At 45.8% G+C, this 10,650-nt stretch overlaps 5 protein-coding genes across 5 annotated transcripts; 4 read left to right on the top strand and 1 right to left on the bottom strand.

The window, feature by feature from the left end:
- Positions 1-3,290: 3,290 nt before the first annotated feature.
- GLAREA_10831 (Acid protease) lies at positions 3,291-4,676 on the top strand (the record flags this gene model as incomplete). Its single annotated transcript, XM_008079931.1, has 3 exons — positions 3,291-3,616; positions 3,672-4,090; positions 4,135-4,676. The coding sequence occupies 3 exons, from the start codon at positions 3,291-3,293 to the stop codon at positions 4,674-4,676; spliced, it is 1,287 nt and encodes a 428-aa protein (XP_008078122.1).
- Positions 4,677-5,359: 683 nt separating this feature from the next.
- GLAREA_10832 (Formate/glycerate dehydrogenase catalytic) lies at positions 5,360-6,581 on the top strand (the record flags this gene model as incomplete). The annotated part of the gene is made up of 3 exons (XM_008079932.1): positions 5,360-5,393; positions 5,444-5,662; positions 5,716-6,581. 3 exons carry the CDS (start codon positions 5,360-5,362, stop codon positions 6,579-6,581), a joined length of 1,119 nt encoding a protein of 372 aa, XP_008078123.1.
- Positions 6,582-7,045: 464 nt separating this feature from the next.
- GLAREA_10833 (NAD(P)-binding Rossmann-fold containing protein) lies at positions 7,046-7,954 on the top strand (the record flags this gene model as incomplete). Its single annotated transcript, XM_008079933.1, has 1 exon — positions 7,046-7,954. One exon carries the CDS (start codon positions 7,046-7,048, stop codon positions 7,952-7,954), a length of 909 nt encoding a protein of 302 aa, XP_008078124.1.
- Positions 7,955-8,487: 533 nt separating this feature from the next.
- GLAREA_10834 (tRNA(His) guanylyltransferase) lies at positions 8,488-9,711 on the top strand (the record flags this gene model as incomplete). The annotated part of the gene is made up of 8 exons (XM_008079934.1): positions 8,488-8,501; positions 8,546-8,635; positions 8,686-8,817; positions 8,877-8,921; positions 8,978-9,150; positions 9,198-9,286; positions 9,334-9,438; positions 9,487-9,711. 8 exons carry the CDS (start codon positions 8,488-8,490, stop codon positions 9,709-9,711), a joined length of 873 nt encoding a protein of 290 aa, XP_008078125.1.
- Positions 9,712-9,818: 107 nt separating this feature from the next.
- Positions 9,819-10,505, bottom strand: GLAREA_10835 (uncharacterized protein; the record flags this gene model as incomplete). The annotated part of the gene is made up of 1 exon (XM_008079935.1): positions 9,819-10,505. One exon carries the CDS (start codon positions 10,503-10,505, stop codon positions 9,819-9,821), a length of 687 nt encoding a protein of 228 aa, XP_008078126.1.
- Positions 10,506-10,650: the final 145 nt, after the last annotated feature.

A 10,650-nucleotide genomic window follows, 5' to 3' on the forward strand; every position in this document is an offset into this window, starting at 1 on the left:
AATTCAAATGCTATATTTTGCAGAACAAAATAAGGTAAAAACTACCTTCAGTCAAATCTGTTTCAAGATTCCTCACGTTCCTTACCCTCTTTTCCCTGACCTTGGATAAGGTTAAGGGTCAAAACGCAAGATCACCGGTGTCAAGGACTATCAATGTCAAGCATCTGTTAAAACGTGGCATGCCAGTATGCTAGTCTGTACGGAGGTTTCTCGTCAGATCAGACCTCTCCTTTGGGTCTCCTCCTTGGTACTCCTGAGATGTAGTTTACGCAGGATCTACGCATGATTTTTGTTCAGTCTGCCTCGATTTTTCAATCAATCTTTGCACACGATCCGATGGTTTATTTAGACCTGTTTTAACACCCTCGAGTGCGTCTTGAGACGCGAATATTGAAGGCTTCTGACATTTGGAAGCTGTACGCCTCACTATGACGAGATTGCTCTGCATGATCGCTCCAACTATCAGCCAGCTTTCAGCGTTGCTCTATCGTCTAGTTACCATTGTTACTACTCAGATTTTTTCTTTCCTGAGTTTGCCACCGTTCTATTCATGAACACAATTAAGGTTATAAATTGTCAAACACGATCAATAGCATTTGTAGTTCCACAAAGAATGCCTTTTCATCCCGACGGACTTCTATCGTGTGTTCCGGGGTCAGATTAAATAAAATCAATTCTTCCGCTGTTAATTAATTCTTTCATTATTGCTACAAGTCCAACTAAATCCGTCACTATCATATCGTCTCTCTTTGTTCACAAAGGTTATTGTTAGGAATGAAGTGCTTAGAATCGCTTCAACTCCGGCGATGCTAGGTGATGTACCGTAGGATTCGGAAAGACCCTGTCATGCTTATGAAAAAGCATGTCTAGCGAGACTAATTCTTGGCCTGGCTTTGGGTTTACCACTCAGATAGCTTCTACTTAGAACGTCTATGTATAGTGTTTTCTTTCCTTGCTCTTTTTGAGGTTTGTACACCGGGAAACGCTCTGCGAAACCCTCAACTTTCTATACTACCATCAGTCACTTCAAAAACTCTGGAGCAGCAGTGTGTTGCCAGACTGAGGAGACATCCTCGACTGCAATAATGTCCAAGATCACCTACCAACACTTTTCCCTTATATGTAGAAACTTGCCTTACTAAAAGCGACAATGTCGTAAGATTGCTCAATTAGATTGAGTAAATTGAGATTTTTGGACCAAAAGTGTCGCTCGTTTACCGCAGGAAGATGTCCCTTCAGACTTGCAACATACTGTGGGGTAGATCCAAAAGCCAGCATAGACTTTCTTGGTCTGCTTGATCTTTCTTCGCACTGAATCTCTCAAAAGACTGTATCGGTCACCAGACATTCAGGTACGTTTCATGCTCATTATATCCACTCAAAACAACGCGTCGTCATAGCCATGGCCGCTACTGACATGAACCGCCACTAATACCCTAACAGCCTGTTACTCGCCACAAGTCATTCGTGTGCTTGGTCTTCTGATGGCAGCACTACCTTCAAGGGGTCATATTCAACTGATTTAGTGAGATTTTTGAGATTCTCGAACGTCGTATTTCCTGCTCTTACGTCACTTTACAATTCTGTAAATCGCAATCTTTCCTACACATAGATTCAACTGGATGTAGCTTTTATGTTATAGCGTTCGGCAATGTCAATTATTGCCTATTGGAGTGGGCGAGATTCTTTTGATATCGATGGCGAAGGTAAGTGAGAATAGGAAAAGCGATCTAGTCATCATATTATTAGCAAGAGCAGATCCATCTCTCGCACTTATGTTGAAAACATAGATTTACTAAAGCCCTTTTACTCTTCTTGTACTGGTCTAATCTTGAAATTTTATAGTGATTATATAGACTAGAACATGGCAAGGAACATCTCGCCGATCTAGCTCATGCCCATCCGCCGTATTGGTATTCTTCTTCCCAAAGAACTAGGTGATCACTTAAATCAAACAACCAGATGACTGCTCTCCAAGAGCTGACTGTGGACTCTCTTTTGTTCACATCGATTTCTCCTCAGAAAATCTCCTACACCCGGAGAGATCGTGTTCAAAGAAACCTGGAAATAAAAGATCTACAACTGGTTGGCCTCGGGGACTTTGATTCCGTCGAGCCCCAATTATGATGAATTGGCGACTTCGATAGCAAGTATCCTGATTAGCAGATCAACATGAGTTCGAGAAAAAACCGCGACATCATTGTGGCAAACCTTCAAATCTTCGAAGACGTCCCGTATGGCAGTAAAATAGGAAGTAAAAATTCTAAAGTTGTCGCAAGAATAAATGCTGAGACATGCGCATACGCACCGCGCCCAACTTCACAAACTACGCATTGAAAACTTCTAAACAAAAATGGGTCAATGAAATGAATGAATGAGGAATCTACTCTCGTAAGATTTCCGTCTTTGCTCTTGATCTTAATTCTCACGGTACTTCGCAATACATCTCAATCGTACCCAGAAGGTACTTCGGACCTCCAAACTCCCTCCTCATCAGCTGATACCCACTGCACCTCACATCCCCATCCCCATCCCAAAAACCGTTCTAGCCACGTAACCCACTCCCCAATAAATAAAGTGGCTTACCAAAGTTCCGCATCCACGACACTTCAGGCATACACAATTAAACCCGCCGACGCTGTGGACCATCCCATTCATTCGCCTAAACCCCCCCGGTCGTGCCTAAAGTCCAACGAACATTGTCGCTTGTATACATCCAACTCTGGCTAATACACCAGATGGGAAATTTTCCTCTCAGAGAATGCTTTATCGGAAATGCGTCTCGGCAGCACTGGCTGCTGCTGGATTTAGAAGCAATTAATCTAGGCAGGAGATATTGAGCCCTGGGCTTTTTCTCCCCGACTTCAAAAGCTGGGGATGCGGCCAGATGTTTGGGAGAAAAAGGAAAATCACGTCTGTTGCTCTTTTGCAAAGTCTCGAATATTACTGTTTTTTGGTGACTTTTCTGCTATTAGTACTTTTCGTGTAAGTCCGACTATTGATGTAAAATGTAAGTGTCTCACCGAGACGGACAGAGGAATGTAAGTTGTTGATACGAATAGTAGTTTGTTAAACAATGGCCGATTAAAACTCGAATCTGGACCTGGACTCGTAATACAATTGAGACGATACAATCGAGTAATTCTGAAGATTTCAACCATACATCATTCGAAGTAAAGACCTTGGGCTGGAGGATACCAGGACCAGGGCGACATAGGCGCTGCTTCGAATGTTGAAGCCCTATTCTTGGCTTATTCGGAAGCACTCTATCAGATATCCAATGCCCTAAAATGGCCTTCATAACCACCGTACTGTTCTGGATATGTGCGCTGTGTTTTCTAGAAATCGATGCGCAGACTTTGCCACGGGTTGCCCTCAAAAAGGGCAAAGAACCACGAAGACCACTGTCATTCACTCAAACAAGAAACCCCAATTGGGTTGCACGACAGATTCCAGTAACGACAATATATGCAGCACCATTTTTAAAGCATCATCTCCGCATGCCCGAACCACTCCAGGAGGCAGTAAATGAGCTCACCACGTCGGACATATCAAACCGCTCATCGCTCATACATGAGAGAGCCAACGGTGTAAAAACAACAGGGACAAATGGGTTGTAAGTGCATCGCTGAGATATACTAACAAATATAACGTACTGATCGTTCACCTAGATATACGTTCCCTGTAGCGATTGGAAATCCTCCCCAAACATTCAATATCATGTTTGATACCGGCTCTGGAGACTTCTGGGTATGGTCATGGCTCATGCCACAGACTCTAACTGCAGGTCGGAACGTGTACAACGGATCGAAATCAACAGAATCCGCTCGATGGAACGGTCAGTCATTCAATGTCCAATACTCCAGAGGTAGTGCCTATGGATTGGTATGGCAAGATACCGTCACAGTGAACGGGGAGTATCCTATTGCTGGGAATCCGGTTGAATGTGCGCAAAACCTGGGAGGAGATAATCTCGTTGCACTCACAGGTGTTGACGGTATCATGGGACTGAATACTTGGATAAATGATTCCGAGTATCCAGCACCACAACAGACATGGCTCAGCTATATCATTGACCAATATTTACCATGTAAGCTGACAAAATTACAAAATGAACTCAACTGACCATTTTAGTGCCTCTGTTCACAGTGGCCCTCGTTCGAGGGGGTGTTGGAACGATGGACTTTGGCAAGATTGACACCAAGAAATACACGGGGAACATCCTTTATACGCCTGTAGTACCGCTTGCAGATTGGCCCGGATCTGGATACTGGCTTGTAAATTGGAGCGGGTACTCCATTGGCCGAGGCTCTTTCAACAACTCCATCTCGCAGGTATTCGTAGACAGTGGATGTAATCTGGTGTTGCTACCACAATCCATGACCAACAAGTACTACGCGCAGGTGAAAGGCGCCTGGCAACAATCCAACGGGTTTTGGATGTTTCCTTGTTCGTCAACCATGCCCACCTTTACATTTGGAATAGGAAATTCCCGATTGACGGTTGGGGCGAAGAACATGGTGTTCTTGAACGTCGACGACGGAGTCAATTGCCTGGGAGCGATCCAACAAACGGAGGAGGATTCCTACGTTTTGATCGGAGCACCCTGGCTCGAGGGGTTGTTTGTAGTACACGATTACGGGGCAAAGCGCATAGGATTCGCCGCCAGAACATGACTCTAGGCCCGGCTTGTACGATATTGAGAGGCGAATATGTTTGGCGAATAGAGTGATTGGGCCATGTTGGTGGCAGCTGGAGGTGGACACTCGTGCAAATGACTCTGTCAGTACCCGCCGGCAAAGATATTGAATAGAGTGGAAAGAGCATGCCGAGGCGGGTCGGAAAAGTACTCCAAATAGGCAGAACAAACCGAGTTTGGCTGTCGCTCGAGAGGCTATATTGTACAAGAAAACAAAAGAGCAGGAAATCTCAATAATTGCGTAGAAAATAGAAGTCAGCCAGCCATGTTCGATGGACGGAATAGGTGTTCTGCATGCCAGTCTCCGAAAGTTGTAAAGAAAAAGCTTTCAGATGGTTCGGGGCTGTTGGTTGAGAACGACAAAAAGAAATCAATATCGAATCCTTCAATAATATACAAGCTGTGTCAAGCCTCTTCGAGAATAGGATAGATATCGTGAAATGAGGAATGAGACAAAAGTGTAAGAATTGGTTCATGTATGCTCATATTGGAGTTCGCAGGTGGTGGGTGGGTGGAGAGTGAGTCTCACCAGAAATTATTGACCGCTCACAGATCGAGCGGTGAGTCACGGCAGTACTTCAAAGAAATATCTCAAAATATCGGAAGCAGTTTACCACAACCTGGATTGATCTCTCAATTGAATGATATTCGCTGACAATCATGGCTCCAACTACTTTGCATCTCCGTTCTGAGCGTGAGTAGCCAGCATTATGATGTTGCGCAAGCTGCTAATGCGGACATCAGTGGGCAAGGCTCTTGAACACCGATCTGCACTAACTCCAACGACCACAAAAGCTCTCATTGAAGCTGGCTACACAGTCAATGTTGAGCGTAGTCCCGAGCGCATCTTCGACGATGAGGAATTTGAAAAAGCCGGAGCGACCTTAGTACCAGAAAACACATGGCGCGAGGCTCCTACAGATAACATTATCATTGGCTTGAAGGAACTGCCTGTGGAAGAGTGTAAGTTCTAGATAACTATTCTCATGGAGACGCATTCGCTAACATCAGAACAGTTCCCCTTAAGCATGTGCACGTTCAATTCGCCCACTGCTACAAGCAACAAGGTGGCTGGGAGAAGGTGCTCGCCCGATTTCCCCGCGGCGGTGGAACCCTCCTCGATCTCGAATTCTTGACTGATGATAAGGGAAGGCGTGTTGCTGCTTTTGGATATCATGCTGGATTCGCGGGCGCGGCTCTTGCTCTCGAGACATGGGCTTGGCAATTTACACACCCAGCGTCAGAACCGTTCCCTGGTGTCACCAGCTATCCTAACGAGGATGCTCTGATCGCAGACGTCAAGAAGGCAATTGTTGCTGGTAAAGAGAAGACAGGCAAAGATCCAAGAGTGCTTGTCATTGGCGCTTTAGGAAGATGTGGTGGTGGTGCGGTTGATCTCTGTTTAAGAGCAGGAGTTCCAACTGAGAACGTGTTGAAGTGGGATATGGCAGAGACTAAAAAAGGCGGCCCATTCCCAGAGATCGTGGAGAGTGACATCTTTGTCAACTGCATTTATCTCATGTCCAAGATCCCCAACTTTGTTGACATGAAGAGCTTGGATACCCCAGATCGCAAGCTCTCAGTCATCTGCGATGTGAGTGCGGATACCACTAACCCCAACAACCCAATTCCAGTCTACACTGTCGCAACAACCTTCAACGAACCTACGGTTCCCGTTGAGGTCAAGACAGAGCCAAGATTGAGTGTCATTAGTATCGATCACTTGCCTAGTCTTTTACCAAGGGAAGCAAGCGAAGCATTTAGCAAAGATTTGTTACCGAGCCTCTTACAATTGAATGACTGGCGCAATGTCCCGGTTTGGGCCAAGGCAGAGAAACTATTCCAGGAGAAAGTAGCTACTTTGCCAAAGAGCGCCTTGTAAGCTAAACTATCATGAGGCATTAGATACCAGGTGGATAGAGAAAAGCAAAAGCAGAAAATTTAACCTTTTGGAATAGCCATCTGTTCTTCACCAAGTGCTGCAACTGATGAAGTAGGCTGACGGTTGTTATGGAACGTTCTATGCGCTGTGTATAGTTCGTTTACAGTCATTGGATGCGGATGTTTTCGGATCAAGATCTTATGTTTAAGTGGGTAGTGGCCCCTTCATTAAGAGCTTTCTCATCCTTTGCTACACATTTTTCCTTCCAGACTTTGTAGTATCCGATAAGCTCCCATTTACATAACTTCATATACTTCTACTTCCGATCTGCGCATGACTCGTATCTTTAGAACATATATATACCTGTTCTAGGTACCCCCTGATTTTTGATTTCGATAAAGCCTCCCAAACATTGAGATCCTTTAATGAACGACTGAATCTATCCCACCATTCTGTTGTATAAAATGACAGACCCTAGAGCACTTTCCGGTGCATACGTTACCAAAACACATCGTTCTACGAGCTACGACTTCATCTCACCCCTCAAGTTAGATTTTGCTGGCAAGCACGTCTTGATCACAGGAGCAGCTTGGGAAGATGGCGTTGGCTTCGCTACAGCTTCAGCATTTGCTCGCGCGGGCGCATCTGTCATCGCGATAGCTGATCTTCATGGCATCTCTGACCACATCGTGGGAAAGTTAAAGCTACTTGCTACGCAAGCGGGACGACCTGAACCCGTGGTGTTAGGATGCACAGTCGACATCTCAGAACTACAGAGCGTACAAGCACTTGGGGATACTCTATCTAAAGCCTTTGGTGGCCGTCTAGATGTCGTGGTCAACAACGCAGCGCATCAAGAACCCCAAGTCCCATTCCTCGACTCAGATCCTGAAGTATACTGGCGAACCTGGGAAGTCAACGTCCACGGTCTCATGAACATGACACGCGTATTCCTACCTACACAACTTCAATCCAAAACCAACGGCGGGTTATGCATCATGATCAATATCGCCTCCTCAGGTGCGCTATCCGTTCGTAGCGGAGGCAGCAGCTATCGCAGCTCCAAACTCGCGGTATTGAGATGGACTGAGACGTTGCAGATGGAATATGGAGAGCAGGGCCTCCTGACACTCTGTGTTAATCCGGGCGCAATCAAGACGAAGATCACAGAGGGCTTGATGCCGGATTCTGTGAGAGATAGGTTTCCTGATAAGGCGGATGTAGCTGGAGATACGGTTGCTTGGTTGGCTGCTGAGCGGAGGGAGTGGCTTGGGGGGAGGTATTTGAGTTGTGTGTGGGATATGGAGGAGTTGATGCGGGAGAGGGAAGGAGTTGTGGGGGAGGATAAATTTAAGTTGAGGATGCAATTTTGAATGTGAATAGTACTAGGCTTTAAACATTTTGTTGGATTGGATTTTCTAAAGGAGCCTTATACAATGGGATTTTGGATGGTACTGCTCCGCAATGATGGAGATGGCAGGTGGTGATCAGAATTTGAGAAACTTCGGCTGAGCTCACGGACCACTTCATGAACAAAAGCATCTCACAAGGGACTCAAAATATAACTAGCTTCCTGCTTCTTAGTCAAACCACCATCGGTCTACTTTTCATACTTTTCTCTACCGCAATACGTATCGGTGGAATATTTAGTCCCAAGTCCATTACAAGCAAATCGCCCTTTCCCTTCTGAGTCACACGCTGAACCGTAGCTATTGTGGGTTCTGAATTAACGACGAGACACGGGATATATTTGTTGAAACTTAATTCTGTAAACGCACTGTAATTACTGTTACAAAGTCAATTAATTGCGAACAGAGCGCAGGTCTCTCGGCCTTGAAATCGCGGGTAGAGTTGAGATATTCCATCTTGATATCCGACAACTCAAGGCCCCAAAACCATTCAGAAAATGGCAAATTCCAAGTAAGTACTTTCCATTATCCAGAAAATTTCGCTGATCAGCCCAGGTATGAATATGTAAAGGCCTTTGAGCAACCGGATATCTTGCTTCCCAACACCTGGATAGTCGTTCGCATCGACGGGCGAGGCTTTCACAAGTACTTGCACTCTAAACCTGATTCTAAAACAACGCAACTAACAAATGCAGATTCTCAGCAAAATATGCCTTTGAGAAGCCGAATGATCGACGGGCACTAGATCTTATGAATATGGCTTCGAAAGCAGTACTGACTGATCTACCTGACATTGTTATTGCGTATGGCATTAGTGATGAGTACAGGTATTCCAACAAAACTTTGGATATGGAAACGTCGCGATGAGATGCTGACTGTTTCCAAGTTTCGTGTTTCACAAGACCTGTGCTCTTTTTGAGCGACGTGAAAGGTAAGGAACTCGTTCTAGTGTGGAAGCAGGACGTCGAAAGCTGACTTTCGACGAAGCAAAATTGTCAGCACCGTTGTCTCTACTTTCACAGCACACTACATATACCACTGGAATACCTTCTTCCCCGAACAACCACTCACTCTACCACTCCCAAGTTTTGACGGTAGAGCAGTGTTGTATCCAACTATTCAGAATCTACGGGATTATATGAGTTGGAGACAGGTCGATTGTAAGTGCTCTCTGCTAGCGTGAGATTATGAGATTGATGTGGTTTAGGTCACATCAACAATTTGTACAACACTACCTTTTGGACGTTAATTCAGCAAGGGGGGATGGAGCCACAAGAAGCAGAGAAAGCGCTTGCAGTAAAGTCATCCCCGTTCTTTTCCAGGTTCAGTCTAACGTAGTACAGGGAACTCTCGCGGCCGAGAAGAACGAGATCCTATTCTCTAGATTCAATATCAACTACAACAATGAAGCAGAAATCTACAAGAAAGGGAGCATTGTTCTTCGCGACGTATGTCTAATCCACTTCAAAGTTCGATTAGTAGTTGACATATCCTAGTACGAATTGGTTGAGCCAGGAACTTCTCACGAACCACTCGATGAAAACTCAGCCAAGACGGTTGAGGAGCAACAGTTGTCGAAGACGCAAGAAGAGAAAGACCGCAAGAGAAGAGCCAAGGCAAGAATCACAGTGCAACACGTAGACATGATCAAAGACGAATTCTGGGAACGAAGACCATGGTTATTGTCGAACAAGCCCGGGAAGATCCCCAAAGAGCCATAGAAATATTTGAACATTTTCTGAAAGCGCCGTCTGAAATGCTACAGTCTATGTCTGATAACCCCAACGCCGCGCTAAGTATTTTGCAAATCTGACAATGAACCCAGTAATCAAGACTTTTTACTTTTATCCTTGCGCTTCGCTTTCAGCTCTTTTCGTTTCTGCTTTTCGGCTTTCCTGGAGGAGACTTCGATGTAATTCTTCTCAGCCTCTTTGGCGAGTTTCTTCTGTCGTCTTCTTTCCCTTCGCTCTTCTTTGGTTTCCGACTGCTTTATATCTCCCTCCAATTCTGTTGATGATTCCTTAACAGCAACTGATCTCCGCGCAGCTCTCTTCAATTCCTTCCTCTTCCTCCGCTCCTCCTTCGTTTCCTTCCCTTCTCGCTCACTCTTTTTCCTTCTCTCGGGTTTTGTGTCCGTCTCTATATCGCTCGAAATATTCGAATCAACCTGCTTCTCAATCGTCCCCGTCAACCCCTCCCCCCTAACAAAACTCGCATACAATCCCCCCTTCCCCACAAACTTCGAACCCCCCCTCTTAACCATATCCAACCCACCACTCGTAACCGTCTGTACGACCATCCCCTGCGTCGACGTATCCAGCCCCTTCAAACTACTATCAAACGCGTTCAGCCACCACATGTCGCTCGTTCGGTGCGCTTTCTTGCCTACGCCGAGCGTGTTGTCTTTGCGCGAGACGAGGAGGGGGCGTCGGAGACCGGTGGTGTCGGTGGTAGGGTGGAGGGAGTGGCCTGTTCCGCGCCAGCCTTGGGATGTGAGGAGGGCGTGGGCGTCCATTGTGGCAGAGCGACGAGGTGGTGGTGGTGGGAGTTGTGAATGTTGGCTGAGGGATGAAATGGGCGAGAAGTTCTTATCGGGGGATGTGGAAAATTGTTGTTCGCAATCTTAGCGTTGTTTGTGGAGTTTAGTACGAAAGGTACAC

Source organism: Glarea lozoyensis (assembly GCF_000409485.1).
Source record: "Glarea lozoyensis ATCC 20868 chromosome Unknown GLAREA12, whole genome shotgun sequence".
Lineage (NCBI taxonomy): Eukaryota > Fungi > Ascomycota > Leotiomycetes > Helotiales > Helotiaceae > Glarea > Glarea lozoyensis.